Source organism: Podarcis liolepis (assembly GCF_965112155.1).
Source record: "Podarcis liolepis genome assembly, chromosome: 10".
NCBI lineage: Eukaryota > Metazoa > Chordata > Lepidosauria > Squamata > Lacertidae > Podarcis > Podarcis liolepis.
Window position 1 is genome coordinate 19,441,672 of NC_139562.1, and position 25,429 is coordinate 19,467,100.

The 25,429-nt window shown below is 45.3% G+C and overlaps 1 protein-coding gene across 2 annotated transcripts in view; it reads left to right on the forward strand.

Moving 5' to 3' along the window:
- Window positions 1–23,552, forward strand: part of SLC6A13 (solute carrier family 6 member 13) — a 45,057-nt gene extending 21,505 nt beyond the window's left edge. For both annotated transcript variants that reach the window (XM_083461789.1, XM_083461790.1), the window contains exons 7-15: window positions 7,879–8,013; window positions 11,811–11,914; window positions 13,079–13,203; window positions 13,866–13,978; window positions 14,518–14,655; window positions 17,852–17,954; window positions 18,961–19,061; window positions 20,611–20,781; window positions 23,076–23,552. In XM_083461789.1, the coding sequence (XP_083317915.1) occupies window positions 7,879–8,013; window positions 11,811–11,914; window positions 13,079–13,203; window positions 13,866–13,978; window positions 14,518–14,655; window positions 17,852–17,954; window positions 18,961–19,061; window positions 20,611–20,781; window positions 23,076–23,195 (1,110 nt within the window). In that variant the 3' untranslated portion in view covers window positions 23,196–23,552. The remainder of the gene's footprint in view (window positions 1–7,878; window positions 8,014–11,810; window positions 11,915–13,078; window positions 13,204–13,865; window positions 13,979–14,517; window positions 14,656–17,851; window positions 17,955–18,960; window positions 19,062–20,610; window positions 20,782–23,075) is intronic.
- Window positions 23,553–25,429: the final 1,877 nt, after the last annotated feature.

A 25,429-nucleotide genomic window follows, 5' to 3' on the forward strand; every position in this document is an offset into this window, starting at 1 on the left:
GCCCAATGGTCAGGGATGATGGAAGTTGTAGTCCCACAATTTTTAATGGGCCACCAGTCCCACAGCCTTCTATATGCAATGCCACAATATGCTCTGGACGGAGCTATGGCCCTTCCCTATTCAGGAAAACCGAAACAGCAATAATCAATTTACCATTCAATGATTAAATTGTCTACAATTCCATTTTGTTCCACATTCCTTCCCACTGCTAACGTTTGTTGTCCAATTTCTCCTTAACTTTTCAGCTGTCTTGTTTCATTATTGGGAGGTATCTCTGCGTTCATATTTTATGTCAATATAATAGAGTGCAAATGGATCTCCTTGTCTGGAATAATCTGGAAATAATCTAGGAATATCTCTTAAACTTCGGCTCATTAAGATAAACACAAAATTTGCATTGAGCTCCAAATGACCAGAAACAACCCTGGTTTGGCTTCTTTCCCAACACATGCTGGGCTCCTGTTGTGTGAGGAAATGAACATGATGAAAGTGTTCTCTTACAGCTTTGGAAGGCCCAAGAGGTCAAGGAAGGATTAAGGTAGGACAGGAAAAACACCCTTTCTAAAGGCATGTACACAGGTGCTTATTCTGTGATCCCTGTAGCCCACATTCTTTGGGAAACATTGGTCTGTGTTATGACTACCCCTCTGTAGCTGATTCACAACCAGTGGCTATGGTTTTGAGGCCAGTGCTACACAAAAGTGGTGATCCATGAACCAGCGCTGGTTCACAAGCCATCTGCTGCCCGCCTGCACTGGACTCCACCACAGCCAAGGTTGAGTGGGATGCTTGAGGGACCAAATACAGTACCGGTCCTTGGCATATTGGGGCAGGGTAAATTGCTGGTCCACTGCATTGTTTGAGAAACCCAGACGTAAGCACCTGGTTGTGATAGGAATATTCTGGGAGCGGAATTTGTGAGAGGAAGTCAGCAGCTATGGGGGAATTGCGGTTAAGGAGATGTTGGTAGTGTTCTTTCCAGCACAGTGCAATAGCTTCTTTATCTTTTAGAAGTGTGGTACCATCTGCTGAGCATAGGGGGCATATGCCATGATTTATTGTCCCATAGATGGTCTTTGTGGCTTTAAAGAAACTCTGTGCATCATGAGTGTCAAAGACAGGTGAACTAATATCAGTGTACTGAATGAAGCAAAGATCACCAGTGTTGAAGCAATGATTCTTCAACATCATCTTCGTTGGACTGGTCATGTTGTGCAGATGCCTGATTATTGTCTTCCAAAGCAACTATTCTATTCTGAACTTAAAAATGGAAAGCGTAATGCTGGTGGTCAACAAAAGAGGTTTAAAGACTCTCTCAAGGCACATCTAAAAAAATGTAGTATAAACACCGACAACTGGGAAACACTGGCCTGCGAGCACTCCAACTGGAGAACAGCCTTGACAGAAGGTGTCATGGACTTTGAAGACACTCAAACTCAGAACACAAGGGAGAAACGTGCTAAGAGGAAAGCACACTTGGCAAATCCACACCATGATCAACTCTTTGTCCCCACTGTGGAAGGACGTGTGTTTCCAGAATTGGCCTCCATAGTCACTTATGGACTCACTGTTAAAACCGTGTTTATGGAAGACAGTTTCACTCGGCTACAAGTGATCACCAAAGAAACGAAGATTCTGGGAGCAAAAGTGCTGGCCTTTTCCATGAATACTTCCTGTGTTCTTAGCTTGGATTTATAAGAGCCAAACTAGATGTGATGCAGCAGCTGCATGATTCATGGAGGATAAGTCTGTCAATGTCTGTTAGTCATGACAAGTGGGACTGGACCTGCAACATTAATGTTGCAGTACAGAGTGCTCCTGCTGTTCAGGGTTCAAGCCAATAAGTTATGCCATCTTCTAGGGGATGCCTTTATTTCCCACAGCTGATGGCTGTCTGGTTCTCTCCCCTACAACTAGCATTCCATGCATACACGTGCTCAGTCCTCATTGGGTGGTCTCTGCAGCTTCCTCAGATCTCCTGACACCTCCCTCTTGACCATGGAGGGTGCCATTTTGGCTACATAAGGACCAGCACTCAGAGGATGGAGTTCAGTATTAGTGTACATGACAGCTATAGGCAGCCTGCAGGATTCAGAGGCACCTCTGAAATTACCAGTTGCTGAGGAAAGACAGGAGCAAGCTATTGCCCTTAGCTTTGCAAGCCCAGTCTGTTTGCACCCCCCTTGTTGCTTTTGAGTCTTTTAAAAGAGTTGGGAGTTCTGATAATGGAGCTCCCACATAAGGATAAGTGTATCTGTCAGTTTTGGTTTCTCTCATTTCAAATTTTCCAGTCTTGAGTTCAGTTCTCCATATTTCCACATCACTTTGCATTTTTGTTTAAAAGTTATTGTGAGAATTCCACACGGTATTCGTCCTAATATAGACATGGTTTTTATGCAATTTTGCCTAATAACACACATTTCTGCAAAACATTTCCCCTTGCTATAATGAGGTTATTTCATGAATATGCACAACTTACCTTAATATTTGCATTTTTGTACATGTAACTTGGCTGACGAACTGCAAATAGAGGCCGAAGGCCCAGCAAGCCGGGAATTTACCTTTGCCCTTAACACGGGGCCAAGTGCCGCTATTGGTCAGCTGGTCCCACGCCCAGGGTAACACACTCTAATTCCTGTCACCATTGGCCAATTTGGTGGCAGGAGGATGATCTGGCCTGCAACAGGCCGGCTCACAGAGGAGGCCTGGGGTCCGCCCACAAAGCTGCCTGCTTGAGAAGGGGCGAATGGACTTCTCCCACATCCCATGCCACTTTAAAAAAAATGCTCTAAGTGGCTGTCTTAGGCCAGAGACAGATATTAGTGTTTTGGAGAGGTGCCATCATTGTCTGTGATGTGATTGCTGGCTTTTTCCATTCCACCGGAGCAGGAGCTTCATGTGCTGAGCAGATGCATAAACTTGTCAGTGCTACAGGAAACACAAAAGTTGATATTTTGTCCCCTTCAATGGCATGGATGGAATAATTTGGTACTGATGATGCATGGACCAGATCCAAACAAAATCCTATCTGTTATAAAACAACGTGAGTCAAAGCACAATGTCTTTGATCGCAGTTGGCTTTTTCATAGTCAAGTCAGTGTGAACAGTGCTCTAAAAATGCCAGGGCGGGTGGGGGGGGGAAGGGAGGTCACAACTAAGCCGAACATCTGCTATCGTTTCATTCAACCAACAATGGTTGGATTTGGGCCAGTCATTTACACCGGAGCAAATATTTTGCTGTTTTCAGGCATACAATCCCATCACAAATTCTTGTAGGAGTTGGGAAAAGGCTTTGTCATTGTAAGAGTGTGCCTGCCTGCTGCTCAGATAGGATTTGAAAGGCGCAGAGTCTGGGAATTGATGGAAACCTCCACTCCCTGCAGGAGTTCGCATACACAGACCCTCCAAGTGTCCCTATTTTCCAGGGATGCTCCTGACTTAGAGAAGCCATCCAGGTTTCTGATTTGATCCCAGAATGTCTCACTTTTCCTTAGGATGTCACTATTTTCATTGGGGAAATGTTGGAGGGTATGGAGTTATCTGACCCTCGAGCCATCTGAAGGCAATCCTGTATAGGGAAGCTTTAAAAAATGTTTTATTATGTTTCTATATATGTCAGAAGCTGCCCATAGTGGCTGGGGCAACCCAGTAAGATGTGTGGGATATAAATAGTAAAATTATTATTATGGAATGGGACGTCCCTATTTCCATCAGAGAAATGTTAGAGGGCATGCGTAACATGGAGGAAGAAGGTGTTTGTCCATGGTTTGGGGGGAACCAGTTCCATAGGAGCAGTGAGCAAGTCCCTTTCGCCATGAGGAAAATTCATAATGAATAATTGGACTGGGAATGAATGGTTCTGAGCATATGTATACAACATCTATAATAGTTTTGTTCCTGCTTTTGATCCCCCTGGCTCCCCCTCAAAGAATCTAGTGAACTGCAGTTTGATGAGAGCTCTGACTCTCTGTTAGGTAGCCCAAGAGTGCAAGCATACACACACCAGAATTTGGGGAAGAAAAAATGACTAGGACACTGGTGTGGGTATACCTTCCATGTAGGCACTAGGTTTCAAATGGTGGGTGTGTTTCGGCTCACATATTGTTTTTGGAAAGTGACTTTAAAATGCCAAACTGAAACAAATTTCTTTCCCCAAACCTAAATCTCAGTGAATTTGACTTCCACATGCCTTCATTATTATTTTTTAATAAGGAGACCAGGAGGAGAATACTTGTGTGAAAGCAATTTTTGTTGTTGTTTCTGTCTGTATTCTACTGGGCGAGAGCATTAATGTGTCCTGCCTTGGTCTTTGAGGAGAAAGGTTCAGCTTAGAGGGATTTATGCTGTTTCTAGGTTACAAACTGCAAATCCAAATAAATATAAAAGCTGGTTGTTTTGCTGTTGACGTTGTGTGTGCGTTTTTCTAAAGGAGAAATGCAGATGCAGAGGAAGACCACGGCTAGGATTCTTCCTTACTTATTTTGCTTATTTATTACATTTCCTCCAAGGAGCTTACAGAAGTGTAAATAAAAAGTTCCTCCCTCCCATTTTTTTATCCTCACAACCACCCTGTGAGGTAGGTTCAGCTGAGAGGGTGTGACTGGGCCAAAATTCCCTCATGGCTAAGAAGGAACTTGAACCTGAATCTCCCCAGTCCAGCTCTCTGACCACTGCATTACACTAGTTCTCTCTCTCTCCAAACCCAGTTTTTATGTTCTAAGAAAGACATTAATTTGTGTTCTGTGATCAGTCACCACTGGAAGTTGTTAGATTCTTATGTCTACTATTTGAGTGACAAACCTACAAGTAGGCTAAATGACTGTGTGCTTTTTAAATTGTGCATCTGTTTGCCAGCCTGGGTTCCTTGGAGGAAGGGCGAGTTATTTAAATCAATCAATCACTCAATCAATCAATCAATCAATCAATCAATCAATCAATCCTTGATCACTACAGCCTGTCGCTTCTTCAGCATCCAACCATTCCTCCTGCCATCCTCCCTCTGAGTACTCCTCAGTGTCCCACCACCAATCCCTGAGCTCTGAGTCTTCCTCCTCTGGGGTTTCCCCATCTGGTACCACTCCTGTTATCTAGGGACTCAGCTAGACTGGTAAAGAAAAAGCGATTGATACGCATTGTATATGCAATATAACATTGTGCCACCAGATGGTGCTGTGGAGTCCAGTTTTTCTCTACCTGTTTCCCCTGTTTAAATTTACAACGCATTTAACTGAAATGCTTCTTTGTTGTGTCTAGATCCAGCCATGGATTCAGCTATAAAGCTGCAAATAAAACATTTTAAGTGTGTTTTAAGTGCAATATACAATGTGATGCTAGATGGCGATGATGAGCCCTATGTAAAATTCAATGTATGGTATTTTTTAAAAAAGCGGGGGTTTTTTTTGGGGGGGGAAGCATTTCCAGAACGGTTTTTATATGTGTGTAGATTCCACCTTAGCCAGTCCCTGACGTGCTGTAAGATCTGGACTCCCTCTGTCTAAATTCAAGTGCAAATATGTGAATAAACCATATTTCTTAAAGGTACTGCATCTTCAAATCTCCAATGCAGCACAGACCCTGATTGAGGGCCAAAACCCCTGGAATTCCATGTGTGGCATGGCAGGGATTGGGGTGGCCTGTAACAATATTCAATAACTGCCTCCCTCTCCCTTGATTCAATATGATGGCAGGTCTATCTAGGGAAGCCTGCTGTGGCAGGCACTTCAACTCAGGTGACCCACAAACTCTGTTCCAGCCCTGTTGTTTTAATTCAGAAATAAGTAAGAGGAAAATTTCCACTTGGATTGTCTCCAGAACCAAATAAAGCAAGGTGGGGGGAACAGACTATGCTTTTGTTTTAGAGTCCTCATTGATATATTCAGTTTTCACCTGAACTGCTGTTTTGTTTTAGCTTGGATCTTAGCGATCTTGAGATGGAAAAAATATTGAACAAAAAGATTTGCCCAGAAACCGCCGATTCCTTCATTCAGCAATTAAGTTGGTCTTCTCAATTAAGTTAGTGGCAGTTAAAGTTGTCAGGGCTGAGTATTGGAGATTGGATTCCGTGCCCTTTGTTTTTATAAGCAGTTAAAACACGGGTGGCGCTGTGGGTAAAACCTCAGCGCCTAGGACTTGCCAATTACATGGTCGGCGGTTCGAATCCCCACGGCGGGGTGCGCTCCTGTCGTTCGGTCCCAGCGCCTGCCAACCTAGCAGTTCGAAAGCACCTCCAGATGCAAGTAGATAAATAGGGACCGCTTACCAGCGGGAAGGTAAACAGCGTTCCGTGTGCTGCGCTGGCTCACCAGATGCAGCTTGTCACGCTGGCCACGTGACCCAGAAGTGTCTGCGGACAGCGCTGGCTCCCGGCCTCTAGAGTGAGATGAGCGCACAACCCTAGAGTCTGGCAAGACTGGCCCGAACGGGCAGGGGTACCTTTACCTTACCTAAAACACTTGCTATAGTAGGAATGGAGAAACAGGCTAAAAATCCAACTGCATTTATTTATTAATTGCTTGGATACATATTGCAGTCAAGCACTGCTGCAGTCATATGTTCTATTTAATAATGTGTTCTGTATTCGTGTATATTCTCATGATCTTCATAGGGAATATGAATGTACCAGGAAATGGCATGTGAGCTGCTACATGGAGATGTGGGGCAGCTGGAATAAGGAAAAATCCTCTAATATCTGGGCCATCCAGGATATATATATTTGAGCCCTCCCAAGTCACCTTACCTTTCTGCATTCTCGATTTATATTCTTAGCTGTCACTTCTATGTATTCTATTACACTTGAACAGCAGCAAAATTTGTAGAGTGACCTATTTGTTGTTATTTATTGCCTTTACATCCTCCATTTTCCTTCAAGGCGCTCAAGGAGAGCTTTGCCCCTCTCCAGATTATCCTCACAGCAACCCTGTGATTAAGGTTGGAGACTGTGAGAGACAGTGACTGGCCCTGGGTCACCCAGTGAGTTTTGTGTCTGAGGAGGGATTTGAACCCTGCTTTCCCAGATTCTGTGGGACGCGGGTAGTTCTGTGGGTTAAACCACAGAGCCTAGGACTTGCTGATCAGAAGCTCGCAGTTCGAATCCCCGCTACATGGTGAGCTCTTGTTGCTTGATCCCTGCTCCTGCCAACCTAGCAGTTCGAAAGCATGTCAAAGTGCAAGTAGTTAAATAGGTACCACTCCGTCGGGAAGGTAAACGGCATTTCTGTGCGCTGCTCTGGTTCACCAGAAGCGGCTTAGTCATGCTGGCCACATGACCCGGAAGCTGTACGCCGGCTCCCTCGGCCAGTAAAGCGAGATGAGTGCCGCAACCCCAGAGTCGGCCACAACTGGACCTAATGGTCAGGGGTCCCTTTACCTTTACCTCCCAGGTTCTAGTCTAGCATTCTAACCACTGTACCACATCTGCAGCTTTGACCTGAGGCCTGGATAAGCAGAAGTGTCCAGCTGCGATGGCAAAGTCTCCATTGCAGTGAGCTTTCAGAGGGAACACGTTCCTTCCTAGCTTCCACCATCCCATCCCTTATACAGCGGTACCTCGGGTTAAGAACTTAATTCATTCTGGAGGTCCGTTCTTAACCTGAAACTGTTCTTAACCTGAGGTACCACTTTAGCTAATGGGGCCTCCCGCTGCCGCTGCACCGCCGGAGCACGATTTCTGTTCTTAAATTTCTTAACCCGAGGTGCTATTTCTGGGTTAGTGGAGTCTGTAACCTGAAGCGTCTGTAACCCGAGGTACCACTGTAATGTTTGAAGGCTAAGCAGGCTTTGCTGTAGGTCTTTTCGAAGCTCCGGTCACCTGCCTGCCTAACCCAGCTGTTCTTCGCAGCAAATTGCTGATGCTGTGCCTGTGTTTTGTCCTCCTGCCAGGTGGTGTACTTCACTGCCACGTTCCCATACCTCATGCTGGTAGTTCTGCTGATCAGGGGTGTCTCCCTTCCCGGGGCATCTAAAGGGATCCTCTTCTACCTTTACCCAGACCTCACTCGGCTCAGTGATCCCCAGGTAAGCTGAGAGAAGCAAAGAGAGGCTTCCTTATCCTCGTGTGTCCCTTTTGCAAATCTCTCTTATCCCCCACCCACCCACAACCTGCTTCCTTTATGTTTCTTTTTTCTCTGTCTCCTTTTAAGGATGCTTCCAGACAGGTGTGAGTTGTGGGATTGGTGCTCCTCATGTATGCAAGTTGTTTGCAGCACCTGCTGCATCACGGGCATCAAAATGGCAGCCTTTAACCCCCTCCCCCCCCCGTTTAACCTGGATTTATCCTTTCTGCAGAAAATCTCATCAGATTTTTTTTTTTTTTAATATAACCTTGCTGCCAATGACCCTTTTAGGAATATACCAATCTGCCTTATATGGAACCAAACTAAAAGCAGAGGGGTGTGTGTGTGTGTGACCCCAATAGAGGTAACAAAAAAAGGCAAAGTTGCGGGAACCCAATTAAGAACGATGTTGCTATAAATACGTGGAACAATACGAGCTAAGGCCACTAAGTGCTAAGGCCGCTGTGTGAACGAAAACACTGCAATTTCCCAAACAATACAGAATATGTGGACAATGAAACAATTCTGCAAAGAAAACAGGAGGAGATCTCCAGGGCTGAACCTCCGTATTATTTTTTATTTCTTCAGCAAATGGAGGATATGCATGGATGACAGCAATTAACTCATCATTGCCTCAGTTTTTCTTTCTGGATTTTTCTCCTGCCCAAGGGAATCTCCTTGCTGCAAACCCTGTTGCAATTCTGTTATATGCTCCTGGGCAACAAAGGTGGTTGTGACTCCAAACACTGTGCCCCCCCCCAATGAAGACTCTTTATTCATCAAGCAGGGCTGAAAATCCAGCTTTTATGTATACAGCTCTACAAGCCCCCACCTCTACCATGGGACTCTCCCCACACTGCACCTCCTCTTTCCAGGCCATGCCACAACCCTCAGTATGGTGCCCATAGATGCCTTTGGTGGCAGTCACTTTTGTTTCTTAAAGGCAACGTTGTGCCACCTTTATGCTTTTTATAGGCCTTAGTGAGTGATAGCTTTCTTCGATGCTCAGGTGCTTAGAGTTTGCTGAGGGGCAACAACAAACGGTAAACGGATCTGGTGCATCTGTTCAGAAGCAGCTGCTGTAGCCTCTTTGGCCCCGCAAATGTTTCCCCCTCCTCGCCTCTCCTTTTCCCCTCAGTCACCAAAGCTCGTTCCACTTTGCCTGGCTGAAAAGTTCCACTTTGCCCAACTGCCCTCTTTTAATCTCTTCAAGACAAGTTCCTCCATGTCAAATCCCGGTTCCAGCTGAGCTGCTGTACCAGCCTTCTTGTGTGGAGGAGGTGTCTACAAAGGAGATTAAGGGGGTGCCTGTCAGGGGGGGGGGAAAGGTCAGCAAAACCCTTTGTAACCTCTTTAAACCCCTCCCAGGCCAGCCTAGAAGCTTTATTTTGACAGCATCAGTAGAGAAGTGCTATTCCTGGAGGATAAGGCAATCAATGGCTGCCAGCAATGATGGCTGTATTCTGCTTTCACGGCTGAAGGCACACTCCTCAAAATTATGCTCTGAATTTCAAAGGAGAGATGGTTACCCAGACATTCTTTTCATGTTTCAATATTTTCCCAAAAATTCTCTGTAAACTTGTCCGCTGTATTGGATTCCGACAGTTGAAAATTTTGCAATATTTGATAGTTCATGCAAAGGGATAGTGAGTATTTGGCAGTACTGATGGTGGATGGTGTAACACAGTTGTTTTCAAGCCTGTTACCTTCAGTGAGCACAGTGGTGGAGCATTTTGTCACCCCCCTCTGGGATGACACCTGGGGCGGACCACCCCCACCGCCCCCCTTCCTACACCCCTGAGTGAGCACTTTCCAAGTCAACATGTGCCAAATGCATGTCTGCTGCAATCTTGCACACCGCAGAGGATTTTCGGATATGTTCCAGGCTGCGTATTGCCTGCATTTGCACGTTGATATTTCAGCTTAATCGGCTGAGATGTGGATGGGCATCATGCTCCCACATGCATCCCTTTGCTGTCACTGTCATCTTTCCTTTGCACCAACCAGGAAAGGTTCCTTCAGCCACAGTTTCCTGTAACATGCAGATGGAGAAACTAGGGCAAATGGCTTCTAAGCAAAGCAGAATATGAAGCCATGTTTAAAGTGGGCTTGCAGATATTGGTTTATTTGACAGCCATTGGCTATAATTCTGGGTTCAAATGTAATGAAAAGCTGCAGTTAATTATGGCTTCTTGGCTTATATAATACTTCCAACTTTTTCCAATGCAAAACCGGAACGCATGTGTTAGAGGTATAGGTTGGTTGCTCAAGAACAATCTGTCGGATTCTCAGGCCTCAGTCAGAGGTAACTGGCCACTCAATAGGCACTCGGCTTGTGATCCTTGTTGACCTCCCCGTCTGCGTCTCCCGGCAGGGTACAGGCAAGGTCACATTCGGTGATCCCACTCAGCGTGAGAGGGACACACCCTCCTCCCTCCTCCCTGCTTCCCCAGGGAGGGGAAAGAGACAGACAGAAATCTATTTACATGTCTTTATTTCTGTCATTGCAGCAGTACAGAGAAACACGTCTGCACTCTCCAGACTCCAACAGTAGAGAGAGAAAACTCCACCCCTGTACTTCCAGTACAGGTCAGATGACACTCTGAGCTAACATCCGGTGCTCAGTACAGTGAATAGACTGCCCCTTTGTTCCCATGGTACAGTCCCAAACATCAACATCCTGTTTTGCTTTGCAGACACCTGCAGCTCGCTCTTGCGTTGCTGCTTTTTCCTGACACAATCAGGCAATATGCTGCAATAGTCTGTGTTAAAGCCTTCTTATCAGTGATAAAAACCTTTGGAAAGCAGAGCGCCTCTATTCCGTGTCTTGCTCATTCACTTGCAGAATCTGAGAGTGGGCGGTCCTTAAACCTTCCCCAGCAGAGTAGTTTCTTGATGGCCAGTCTGTGCCTCCCCTCTCTGCGTGGAAGCCTACTGTGCAAGGAAGGCGTGGGTAACGGGGGACCTCTCTCCTCCCCGCTTTGCTCAGGCAAGGTGTCCTGGCACCGCCTCGCCGCCTCCGAGCCTTGCATCTCCTCTCCACTGGAGGCGTGGCTACCCTCCTCCGCTGAGGAAGTGCTGCTTCCCACAATCTTTGGGGGCTCTTTATAATCCATTCAGCTTTTCCCCTCTCACCCCTGAGCCAATGGCAGTTCCCTGACAGCATGTCTTTGGGATATGCTTCCAGGTGAGTCACGTGAACTGCACCTTGCTCCTGCCCTGAAAAATGTGCTATTTTGGAAGGGGTGGGGTGAGATTGTGGCCCCGGGAAAAGTGCCATGCTTTTTCATGAAACCACTGTAAACACCTGGGATTCACCACACAAACAGTTTTGTAATCAGAGCGAAAGTGGCTTTGTGGAAACCACATCAAATCGCAGTATTTCAGAAGAAGCCAGAGGATTGAGAGTAATTGTGGATAACGTCATGTGTACATGGATTCGAAGGCTGGCGTGAAAATGGACTAAAGCCAGATGAAAGGCTAATGTGTACAAACCTTAAGTGACAGGGAGACCTCACTTGACACAACAGCAAGCAGATCAGTTTTCCTTTTTGTTACCTACTTAATTTTACTGTTAGGGAAGGGGGACAGAAAAGGATTTTCTTTTGGGGAGATAAATTGCCTCTTGAAACTATAGGCTGAGGTATTTTCTCTAGTGGAGTTATTCACAAACAAGTCCCATCCACTGTCTTTCAAGTGGCAAAGCTTCCTTGAGGTGATGCTCATTCTGCTTTGCTATGTATTTTCTGTTGCTTACAGGTATGGATGGATGCAGGTACTCAGATCTTCTTCTCTTATGCCATTTGTCTGGGATGCCTGACAGCTCTGGGCAGCTACAACAAGTATCATAACAACTGCTTCAGGTAACTGAATGTGAGTCCACCATGCAAAGTCCTGCCCTTTTCACTTGTTGTTTTATTTCTGAACCTTCAGTATACTTTCTGCATAGCAGCAGAACTTTACTGGATTAAAATAATCCCTGCTCTGATCCTGTGTGTTGTGTTTCTCAAATTGCCTGTCTTTTCCAAATGAGTTTTTAAATTTGTTCGTTTTCCGGAAACTAAAAGGTGAGCCATCTGTTACAAGAAACACAAGGCTTCTACCAAAAATGGATCTTCCATATCAAGTTGTCCCCTTCCAGCCCTCTGTAAAATGTAGCAAAATTTAACCCACTTTTTCACATTGGTTGGTTCCACACTACTAACATAATCTGGAATTGCCATCCTTCACTCACTCACTCACTCACTCACTCACTCACTCACTTTTTACAGAAAATCCAGACAATGTCATTGCCAGCATTTAATTCCCCCCTTCTCATCCTGTGTTTCCCCCCCAGACCTAATTTGTGACAAATCTTTAATTTACATTTTAAATGTAAAAGAAAATTGTCACTGGCAAAAAGTGAATTGAGGTTCTTAGGAGTTACTGTGCCTTTAGTTACAAGCTTACTCCTTGCATCTTCTCCCTCCTCTGTTCCTTCCTATTTCTTGTGGCAGCAACTACACAGTTAAAACATCTAATAATAATTGTGAAGGAATAAATGAGACAGAAACTGCAAAGAGTAAGCTACTAATTAAAAGCACAGTAACCCTGACAAACTTCAACACACTTTGCCAGCTATAGCTGTCTTTTAAATTTAAAATGTAAATTACTATTTTTTAAACTGTATTGCACTCATCCTGTTCCCTGCATGGGGTAGAGATGCGGCCTTAATTACAAAAAAAGGGGGAAAAGGAAAAAAAGATAGAAAACCAGTAATTAAATCTGCTTTCCCTTCCACCAGGTAGAACAGCAAATGAGAAACTAAGCTGCAATTAAGAGGCTATTCATCAGTAACTGATTGATTAATAATTCATGCAATTAATTTAGTGATTTCCCTAAGATGGACACATCTTCATTTGATTACTTCAGTCTTGTTGGCTGTTGGTGGTGCTTATCATTTGATTGGCTGTCCGTCTTTATAAATGTTTCATTCTCACTAGATGTATGGTTGTTTTGTTGCTCTGATATTCGCCTGTTCTTCCTAGGGACTGCATTGCTCTGTGTTTTTTGAACAGTGGGACAAGTTTTGTGGCTGGTGTTGCAATCTTTTCCATCTTGGGCTTTATGGCACAGGAGCAGGGAGTGCCTATTTCTGAGGTAGCTGAGTCAGGTGAGTGGTTTATGCAAAAAAGTAGCATTATGATCATCAGCATCCTAGAATGCTGTATGTGACTGCACTTTTGGGGGGGGGCAACGTGCCTTGATTCTATAAAGGGAGAGCCAAATCAGACTGGGAGGCCTTTTCTCTCCCCCCTTCCCCCTTCTCTTGTAGCAGTGCCCACAGTCAGTGTGGTGTAGTGGTTAAGAGCGGTAGTCTCGTAATCTGGTGAACCGGGTTCGCGTCTCCGCTCCTCCACATGCAGCTGCTGGGTGACCTTGGGCCAGTCACACTTCTTGGAAGTCTCTCAGCCCCACTCACCTCACAGAGTGTTTGTTGTGGGGGAGGAAGGGAAAGGAGAATGTTAGCCGCTTTGAGACTCCTTAAAGGGAGTGAAAGGCGGGATATCAAATCCAAGCTCTTCTTCTTCTTCTTCTACTTGCTGCTGAAGATGGTACCCAACACTTTAGCAGCCTTCTTTCTTTATTAATGCTGTGCATGGCAGTGCAACAAAGATCCGGGAAACAGGCTGGACTTCCCTGCCCTATAAATACAATTTGGCGAATGTGGCTTACATTTTGTCATTGTTCTCACTGCCTGCCGGGTGTTCATAACACCTCTTCGCAAAACTCTCTGATTCCAGCACACCTCACTTAGCCACTTTCTCTCGACAGGGCCTGGCTTGGCGTTCATTGCATACCCACGAGCTGTCGTCATGCTGCCTTTCTCACCACTATGGGCCTGCTTCTTCTTCATCATGGTGGTTCTGCTGGGACTGGACAGCCAGGTAACAATGCCTTGAGTGGGTAGGTTCAGCCAAGAACTTAACCTCTCGCCTGGGAGGCAGAAGACAGCTTGCTTCTTTTGCTGTGGGTGATAAACAACAACTTCACATTGAGGAAAAGGGCCTCGGACAGACCTAACAGGGCATGAAATACATTTTTTCCTACCTGATTAGACTTGTCTTGGTGTGCTTACCCAACTCATCATCTGCCGTGGAAGGTGCAGGAGGCTGGAATCTTGTTGTCTGAAGGAGAACTTTTAATGTTACCTTCAATTAATTCATTGCTTGTTGAAGGTGAAAATGCTGTTCGTGTTGGTTAGGCTCAGGACTGGAATCAAGCTTTGGGAACCCGGTCTGCTCACGTCTTAAGGTGTGGCAAGCATTAGAAGCCCTCAAATTCTTCTCCAGCTCAGAACTGCTAGGGCCATGTTATGTTCAATACTTTGTGGATAACTTGTTGAGTTGAATGATAAGGGAGGGTCTAAATTGGGTGATTTTCAGTGATAGGAAATTGCTGATGGGTGCCTAAATTATCTCCCTAGTTTGTCTGTGTGGAGAGCCTGGTGACGGCCCTAGTTGACATGTATCCTGGAATCTTCCGGAAAAAGAACCGCAGAGAAATGCTAATCCTTATTGTGTCCATCCTCTCCTTCCTCGTGGGACTGGTCATGATCACAGAGGTATTGGAACTTACATTTCCTTTGCTTATATAACTTCTGCATAGAAAGGGAGGGAAAGAGGGTTTGCTGTTGTTGCAAATACAACATACTCTTTTTAGCCCCATGGGTGCCAGTGGCACTAAAATGAACAAATTGCTCTACTTCCCCCTCAAGACATCCCTCTCGTAAGGAAATGGAAGCCACCTCAGAGGACCCTGTGGTCTCCCACTTCATAATGGGAGGAATGCCCTGTTAAGGCAAGGAGCTGCCAGGGAGACTCAAACAGGATTTGAGCAGGGGTGGGAAACCTTTGACGCTTGAGATGTTGCTGGACTACAGTTCCCATCATCCTTCACCACTGGCAATGCTTGCTGAGGCTGAGAGGAGTTTAAGCATCTGGAGAGCCAAAGGTTCACCACCCCTGGATGAAGAGGCAACAAATTGGGGCTCTGCCTTTAACTGATCACCAGCACTTTATCAGTTGGTTTGAGTAATCAATCAACACTGCAGCCTGGGTTTTCATAGACAGCCAACTATCTAATCAAATGCAGCATAGGAGCCAATTCCTAGGGGCCAAGGGGTGTTTGCCTCCACCAATAAAATATTTGAGGAGGCTGCCCCCCCAGTTGATGGGGATTGCCATTCAAATGGTTGCATGCACCATGTCATGTGATCATGGCGGGTCTTACATGCCCCCCCCCATATTTTATTCAAGTTGGCACCCCTGAAAGGTTGGCACCCCTGAAAGGTAGCCATATTAAGAAAGTATGCTACTATCTGCTAGAAAATGTATCATCACAGTTGAGTTCCTTGTTATGATAGATATTCCCCTCCTAATGCTGGTTAATTTTGAAGATTTAAGAAAAACATACAATAATCAGCACCTTTCATGAAATATATCAAAAACTGTGACTTTGCTGCCTTGGTTGTGCATAAATTGTTCTCTGTTGATTTATGCACATTGCTTGGAAACATCAACAATTAATAACCACAAATTTAACAGGAAACAATCCAGAACAGAAAGCATAATGGAAGGACTAAAATATTATTTGCTGAGATACAGGTCTAATAATACAGGTCTTCTGGAAAACAGGACTTACATCTTCATGCTCAAACCTACCTTTTCTTAGACTTCTGATATCAATGTCTAGAAACTATGTGAAAGTGTGTGAACCGCAGGTCCACTGCTGTGTTGTGAATTATCAGGAATTGCGTCCCTGGTCATGCCCTATGGCAGGAGTGGGAAACCTCAGGCCTGGGGGCTGAATATAACCCTCTAAGCCTCTCTAGCTGACCTTCAGGACCACGCCATGAACCGGCTTCACCTCTCACTGTTCCTGCCTTGTGCTCCCCTTGAGTGGTTTTGCCTGGCTGGGTCTTGTCCTTGAGCTCTGACAATGCCTCTTGCTTGCCTGAATGGAGGAGAGAGAGGGGTGTCTGAGAAACTAGCTCACTGCACAAGACTAACATTTACATTAATTGCTCTGCCCACTTTTGCCCTGCTCGCCACTGGCATGTGGCCCTTGGAAGTTGGCCCCAAAGAGAATGTGGCCCTTAGACTGAAATAAGTTACCACCCACCCACCTACCCTATGGGCTTCTGAAGGCTGATAAGTTGCCTTTTGGATGGAGATGAACAGCTGCCACCCAGTGCATGGACATCTGTGCAGCGGAGCTCCCTCTTTTCCAGCTTTCTACAGAGGCATGAAATGACACAAGAGTTTTTGTAGCTCGTCCTCCTGGATACCTTAGATTCCTAGTTTCTCACCATGTGGAGGCTTAAATATAGGCCTGCTGCATACTTCTGCATTCCCAGACTATAACTTATCGTCTCTTTTCTGTCTCGTGGTAACAAGAGGCTGAAAGGAGAACATTGCTAAGATTGCATTCCAGAGACATTGGCTTTCCATCATGATGTGGCGTATTTAAGGAATAGTCCCTGGGGCTGGACTTTTACGATAAATTACTTATTATCCATCTTGGACCCCACTCCCCACAACATGCACACCAGTTGCTGCGTAGAGTACTTAACATTAAATAGTGCAATATATATAAACAGCCACTAGGGCCTATGTTATGCTACTACTTATTATTATTATATGACCTTTGCAGAGAGGGGAATTCAGAGTTGATACTGGAGCAACAGTGGTTTCCCCTAAATTCAGATATTTTTTGGCAGCAGCGAAGAAGGAAAAAGCAACAACAGGAATCTGGAGGGAGCAGATGGAGCCCACTGCCAATATAAGATACATTGACAGGATCTCCAAATACCAAATAATGGCCCAGTGGATGATAAATATCTCTGCTTAATAAGCCAAGATGTGGACCATTGTAGAATCATAGAATTGTAGTGTTGGAAGGGACCCAGTGGGTCATCTGGTCCAACTCCCTGAAATGCAGGAATCCTGTCCATAGCTGTCCCTGGATGGGCTTGAACCACCAAACTTCTGGTTAACTGAAGGTTGCACTAACCCCTTGCACCACAGGCTCTTTTTGCAGTCACTTTGATTTTCCCTTTGCATGAGTAAGCCAGGATGCAGTTAACCATAGTTTCCCATTGTGTCTGAACTGGAAACTATGGTCAATGGCTTCCAAACAAGCCGGAATCTGGTAGCCAATTTTAAATCATGGCTTCATGTTCTGATTTTGTTTGGATGCCATTACCCATTGTTTGATGTAATTTTTGTCTATCCACATGTGTAAAGGGAGACTGTATTGAAATGCCAAGTTGAGATAAGATAATTTCCCAAACTGATATTTGGAGAGGAGGTTTCTAGATAAAAGAAACTTATACTATACAGTGGTACCTTGGTTCTTGAACTTAATCCGTTCTGGGAGTCCGTTCGACCCCCGAAACTGTTCAAAAACCGAGGTGCAGCTTCCGATTGGCTGCAGGAGCTCCCTGCACTCAGGCGGAAGCTGCGTCGGACGTTTGGATTCCGAAAAATGTTCACAAACCAGAACACTTCCTTCTGGGTTTGCAATGTTCGGGAGCTGATTTGTTCGGGAGCCAAGCTCTTTGAGTAGCAAGGTACCACTGTATTGAAGATCAGATCAGTAGAAAGCTATACTAGATCAATATTAGAATATTAGATCAATATTAGAAGAGTTAATGCTGTCACTGGTTGCTTGGGAAGAGAAGCTCTGTGCACTAACTACAACCCTTGGCTTTCTCTCCTCTCTCTCTTTCTTTCTGCATCCTTAACTCCGCTTCGTAGGGTGGGATGTATGTCTTCCAGCTGTTTGACTACTATGCTGCTAGTGGGATGTGCCTGCTCTTTGTCGCCATTTTTGAAACCCTGTGCATTGGATGGGTATATGGTAAGTGCAAATGCGATGGGAAAACATGCCACTGTTTTAAGAGCACATCTCTATTGTTTCTGAAGCAGGCATTAAAACCACCAGACGAGGGGCTTCCCCAGATGTCATTTTTAACACACATTAATAATTTGTGCTCACAATACTAATGGGGTGGTTGGAAGTGATGCCTCTTTCAATATCGTTTCTACCCACAAAGGTTTTGAGGTGGTCGCATCGCTTCATTTGCAATCAGTACACATCTCATAACTTCCTGCTGAAATCTCATAACTTTTTATATCACAAGTGCCCTGGTTTACAGTGGTACCTCGGGTTAAGTACTTAATTCGTTCTGGAGGTCCGTTCTTAACCTGAAACTGTTCTTAACCTGAAGCACCACTTTAGCTAATGGGGGCCTCCTGCTGCTGCTGCACCGCCGGAGCACGATTTCTGTTCTCATCCTGAAGCAAAGTTCTTAACCCGAGGCACTATTTCTGGGTTAGCGGAGTCTGTAACCTGAAGCATATGTAACCTGAAGCATATGTAACCCGAGGTACCACTGTATTTTCGTCCTGCTTTTGTTGCACTGTAGCCCCTCCAGATAGCAACAACGTGGGAGGATCGGTCAAACATTGCAGAACAATGCTAAAACACTAGTGCACTATTATTTTTAAAGTTTGACGTCTTACTATGTTTTTATATTTTGCTGGAAGCTGCCCAGAGTGGCTGGAGAAACCTAGACAGATGGGCGTGGTATAATAATAATAATAATAATAATAATAATAATAATAATAATGTCAAGAGCATGTTGCAGAATATACCTGCAATAATACTGAAGAGGCCTTAGAAAAACTCCTAGTGAATGAGGCACCTTGATGTCACTTCTCTGGCCTACCCTATATTGCCTTATTGGCCAGAGAAGTTGCCAATCATTGCTTTGATACCTTAAACAGGTGCTGCTAGCCTTTCTTTCTCCCCACCATATGTTTCTAGCAGACTGCTTTCCCTCTCCTCTTTTTGCTTTTCACAGGCGCTGACCGTTTCTATGATAACATCGAAGACATGATTGGCTACCGGCCATGGGCTGTCATCAAATACTGTTGGCTATTCATCACTCCAGCTGTCTGCGTGGTGAGTTAGACATCCCAGTCATTTGATCAGGAGGCACAACAGGAAAGAGTGCACTTGGGCAAAGGGGCAGTGGGCAGTGATTTTCCAAAATGGGGGTACAGATAGTCTTTATTCTTGCTGTACTGTACTGCAGGTGGGACACGGGTGGCGCTGTGGGTAAAACCACAGTGCCTAGGACTTGCCAATCATATGGTCGGCGGTTCGAATCCCCGTGGCGGGGTGAGCTCCTGTCTTTCGGTCCCAGCTCCTGCCCACCTAGCAGTTCGAAAGCACCCTTAAAGTGCAAGTAGATAAATAGGTACCGCTTTATAGCGGGAAGGTAAACGGCGTTCCGTGTGCTGCGCTGGTGCAGGCTCGCCAGAGCAGCGATGTCACACTGGCCACGTGACCCGGAAGTGTCTGCGGACAGCGCCGGCTCCCGGCCTCTAGAGTGAGATGAGCGCACAACCCTAGAGTCTGACAAGACTGGCCCGTATGGGCAGGGGTACCTTTACCTTTACTGTACTGCAGTGTGTGGTTCCTCAAGGAACTGGGGGATAATGATAGGATTCTGCATAAGTGGAAACTGACAGAATCCAGAAGAAGTTCAGGATGCCTAAACCCAAAACTGGATGCAGGTTGGTTCATGTCCTGTAGTTCAACATCCTGACAGTTATGGGATTGGCCCTTTCCCACGTCTAATGTTACATGTTTGTGCTGGAGTTATAATAGTTTAATTCTGATGGAGGTGGGTAATAAATGGGGCAGAAGTTGATAGACAGGTTCTGTTACCCAAAATGCATTGTGGGTAATTGGCCATGGCAGGTGACTGTAGCGGATCGGAATCAAAAGTGCTGCCACTCACCAGAAGAAAATGGGCCCTTCTGAGCTCCAGGGGCCTCATTCAGTGCCTGACTACACCAACCCCTGACAATGGGCCTGGGAAGATATTTGATTGTGGATCACCAAGGCCGGCCTATACTATTGGGCAGAGTTCCAGCTAATTTTTGGGTGCCAGGCAGCTAATTTTTGGGTGTCAATAAACGGCAGCAAATGCTTCGTTATTTAATGGATGGTGATAATGATACATCTGCTGCTATGGGAGAGGTGTCTGTGAGATTATTATTTTTTGCCTCAGATGCCAAAATAGCTTGGCCAGCCATGAATATTATGAGTGGGGAAGTGGGGAGTGGCATTTGCTGCTTTGCCTCAGGCAGCAAAACATATTGGGCTGCCCCTCCACATCTCACCTAATTCGGCCCTGATGGTATCTATATGCTGTGGATAGCCAACAAGATATGGTTGGGCTCTGAGACTCTTCTTCCCCAGCCAGTGGTAGTTCAACAACATCTGGAAACGAACCACATTGCCTACCTCTCCTACTGTGTGTGTGTGTGTGTGTGTGTGTGTGTGTTGGGTCATCAGGAGAAGTACTTCCTTGGCCAGAACTCAGAAATCTTGGTCAGGGAGGTTCTCATTGTGTCAAGGCCATTTTGCTCTGGCCATAAAGTGAGCAACATGAATTAGGTACAGATGGTGTGCTTAACCCTTCCTCCTCTCCTCTCCCCAGGCTACATTTCTCTTTTCTCTCATTAAATACACCCCACTGACATACAACAAGAAATACGTGTACCCATGGTGGGGAGACACGGTGGGCTGGCTGCTGGGACTCTCATCCATGATCTGCATCCCTCTCTGGATTGTCTATAAGCTTTCCACCATCAAGGGCTCCCTGAGAGAGGTGAGGTTGTTGTTGTTGTGTTTAAGAATTGGACTTTGAGAGGCTGCTTGGGCGAGGGAGGCTTGCTGGTTACTCAGCCTATTGACGCGATGCACTTTGGAGGCCGGCTTGTTGTGTTGCAAAAGTAATTAACGGGGACATTGCACTAATTTTTGCCAAGGATCATTCAGTTACTGGCAAGAGGAGTTCGCGGCTTTATCGAGCTCAGCTTGGCTTGAGGGCTAGGCAGATGAAAACTGCCTTCCTGTGAGCTTGTTATTGACTGCACAGCATTTTTAAAATGTCACCATTTGAGAGCTTCGCTTTGCAGTGCTCTCTGGCTCCCTTCCTTCCCCTCCTCCTCTGCTTATCGACTTCCAGACAAAACACTTCATGTATTTCCTGTGTGATCTTTTAAATTTGTTTCCCACTATTCAGAGCTATTGAAGAAGTTGCAGGATCATGAATGCCGTGTGGGGTGATGCCAACCCCCCCCCCCCGTAGTTGGACCTGTGCCTTCTTAAAGCCAATTCAAGTTTCTTTCTCTACCCCCCAAATAATTCATAGCAAGTTTCAAAAGCCTTATTCAGTATTAAATTACACAATACAACAGTATTCTCAGCCCATGCTGCTTTGTTTTATTTTTTCTTTTCTAGATGTTATGATTCCTAGTAATGGTGATTGATTGATTAATAAATGTTGATTATATGTTGATATTTCTTGACTTTATTTCAGTACCATTCCTAATAATTTGGAATGGCGTTCTTAATTATGGGACCTGATATAGACAAACTAACAGCGTATGTGCAGGAAAGGAGATTGGGCAAAAAATCCAAAGGGTTTCCCCCCACCATTTGGCATGACTTTATCACCTATGCAACACTGAATGAGCACGGGCACAGAACACTACCACCACACAGACTTCTTTGGAACAATACTTTTACAGTGGTGCCTTGCAAGACGAAATTAATTCGTTCCACAAGTTTTTTCTTCTTGCGAGTTTTTCGTCTTGCGAAGCACGGTTTCCCATAGGAATGCATTGAAAATCAATCAATGCGTTCCTATGGAGACCGTCCGGGGACAGAGGGGAAGCGCCGCGCGCCTTCCCCTCTGTCCCCGGACCTGTTTAAAGCAAGGGGCGGCGGGGAGAAGATTGCTTCTCCCCGTTGCCTGCCCCGCAATCTCCGGGGACAGAGAGGAAGGCGCACACGCCTTCCCCTCTGTCCCCGGACCTGTTTTAAAGCAAGGGAAGGGGCAGCGGGGAGAATCGCTTCTCCCCGTTGCCGCCCCTTGGTTCAAAAGGGGTCCGGGGAGAGAGGGGAAGATGCGCGCGCCTTCCCCTCTGTCCCCTCTTTTGAAGCAAGGGGCGGAGGGGAGAAGATCGCTTCTCCCCGTTGCCGCCCCTTGGTTCAAAAGGGGTCCGGGGAGAGAGGGGAAGGTGCGCGCGCCTTCCCCTCTGTCCCTGGAGATTGCGGGGCTGGCAACGGGGAGAAGCGATCTTCTCCCCGCAGCCCCTTGCTTCAAGAGAGGTCCAGGGACAGCGGGGAAGACGCGCTGCGCTTCCCCGCTATCCCCGGAGCTTGCGGGGCAAGCTTCGTTTTGCGAAGCAAGCCCATAGGGAAATGCGTCTTGCGAAGCGGCTAAGAAAACGAAAAACTCCTTCGTCTAGCGAGTTTTTCATCTTCCGAGGCATTCGTCTTGCGGGGTACCACTGTATTTGATAAAAATGTCAAGTTTCACTTGTTTCATTTTTTAATTGCTTTACTTTTAATTTCTGCAGGGCAGGGGGAGGCTGGAGGAGGAGGAGGGCTTTTTTGTTTCTTCTGAATTAAAAAATAATAATAAAAAGTTGGAGAAGAAGTTGGAGTCGGTGACAACTTTATAAGCTCATCAGGGGGTTAATGAACTCAGGAAACCCTGATCTCGATTGACCAGTAGCCTGACTTAGGATAGAGCAGCTTCGTGCGTGTGCGTGTGTGTCTACAGAGTGACACTTTGATTGCTTAGAGCATGGGTAGGCAAACTAAGGCCCGGGGGCTGGATCCGGACCAATCACCTTCTAAATCTGGCCCGTGGACAGTCCGGGAATCAGCGTGTTTTTACATGAGTATAATATGTCCTTTTATTTAAAATGCATCTCTGGGTTATTTGTGGGACATAGGAATTTGTTCATTATTTTTTTCCAAAATATAGTCCGGCCCCCAATAAGGTCTGAGGGACAGTAGACCAACCCCCTGATGAGAAGGTATGCTGACCCCTGGCTTCGAGGAATAATCTTCCTTCCACTTTCTCTTCCTACCCACTTTGTTTTTCAGAGATTCCATCAACTCGTCTGTCCAGATGAAGACTTGCCCCAAGGCATGTGTCCAAGACAATCTTTTCCAGCCTCCAAAACTAGGCTCCTGATGCTGACTGAGTTGGATTCTCACTGTTAGAGGGAAGCAAGCCCCTTCTGCATTGGACAATCCTGGACTTTGCCTGTGGCCAAGGAGAGAGGGACCCAGGAGCTGATTTCCCCTTCCCCCCTTCCGAAGGATCCGTGGTGGCTGCTAGGGAAAGAGAGTTCTCCCAAGACGTTGTGGTGGAAGCTGATTCAGCTTCGTCTTTTCTCTGGGGGCACAACCACAGGAGATGGTTCAAACCAAAATGTTCCTCCTGTGAGATCTTCAAGGAGTAGGACTGGAAGGACGGAAGCCTGGGATGGAAATACTTAACACCGTCACAGAAGCATTTTATCTTGCATGGGTTTTAGGGAGCTTCCCATTCCATCTATAAAATCATTGTTCTTTCCACATATTTGTGATGTGCATTATTGTCTATTAAAGTGGGTTTTGATCTGCTGCTCAAGGCTTAGCTCCGGCTCCATTTCCAACTTGTAGGGACATATGGCTTGGGACAGAAGTACAGTATTCCAGTATTGTCCTTTTACCTTTTTGCAGTAGGATTTTGTCCCCTTACCCTTTTTTCTTTAAGGCCCAAACTGTGTACAGCATCAACAGGAGCTCCTTTCCTCATGGGCTGAAAGTAGTTCTTTTGGGAGGTGGAAGCAGTCATCATAACCATGGCAGGGAGGTGTGATTTTAAAATATCCAATGGTCCCATTTCTTCTGACCCCCAACAGCTGCTGCAGTTATTACTATTACAGTCATACCTTAGTTTTCGAACAGAATGCGTTCCGGAAGTCCGTTTGACTTCCAAAATGTTCGGAATCCAAGGTGCGGCTTCCGATTGACTGTAGGAGTGTCCTGCAGCCAATCAGAAGCTGTGCTGGATATTCAGCTTCTGAGGCAAAGTTCGCAAACCAGAACACCTACTTCCGGGTTTGCGACGTTCGAGTTTCAAGTTGTTTGTGAACTAAGCTGTTTGAAAACCATGGTACGACTGTATTACTATTACTATTCTTATTATCTCTCCCCCCCCCCAATAATATTTATTAAGTTTCATACAATCAATAAAAGAAAATTTAAAAAAAAATTAAAATAAGACAAATATAACAAATAATAACCAAGGATACAGCCACATATACATATACAATAAAAATTTATTAATTAGTCAAACTTCCAGCTTCATAAACATATTACTTGACTTCCTCTAATCTCTTCCATCTGAATTTCCTTGTAATTGAATGTAGCAGTTTTCCAATTCATTATTCAAAAAACAATATTCCAATTATAATCAAATTTCTTAACTTTTCTTAACATTCTATTTCTCATTTATTTATTTAATCCTAGGCCTATTTGGTACTTTCAAGTAATTACTAATCTTTAATGTTACAATATTTATTCAAATAATCTTTAAATTTCTTCCAATCATCTTGATATTCCTCTTCTTTCTATTATCTCTGCATGTTCGTTGCTTACATGCAATGAGCCTCACTTGTAGCTTGACCCTTAAGGCCTTTTGCAAGAAAGCATGAAAAGAGCTTGGCTAAGAAAGTCCTCTTCAATTTCCCCCCTCTCTGGCAGCGCAGACAAATAGGAACTGCTCTGGGTGTCTCCTGTCTGTGCTGAGTCCTTTCCAGGGTCAGACTGAGGTAGGAGAACTGGGAGTGTAAGTGACACCTTTTTGTTGTTGTTTTTAGTGAGATGATGAATGGATGAATAAATTCCAGCAGAGCTTTGAAACTAAAAAAGAAAAAGAAAAAAGGGCAAATGGACCACTAGAGGCATGGAGTGGTGGAAAGAGGGCAACACAGCTGTGTTAATATTGTGCAGGTGTGCTGGGCCAGACATTAGTTGCACTCCTGCACAGTCCTGACCCAGACACCTCAGTTTCTCTGATTAGAGATGGAGGAAGAATTGGATTCAGTTTACATTTAGAGATAAACTTTCCTAATTCACACTTTCCAAAACTATGTGCAAATTGAAACAGCCATACTTTGAAATTCACACTTACCTGAATTTTGCAATGCAGCTCTCCAGCCAAATAATGTGTACATAAACATGTGTGCATGAAAATGCACATATATGAGAGAAAGAGAGAGAGCGCTAATTATTACTATCACTTAAATCGCATTTTTGGTGCCAAAGGCAACAAAGAAAGAGGTGCTGGTACTCTACTGATTGGTGCTATCACAAAAAAGCACTGTACAGTGGTGCCCCACAAGACGAATGCCTCACAAGATGGAAAACTCGCTAGACGAAAGAGTTTTCCGTTTTGGAGGTGCTTC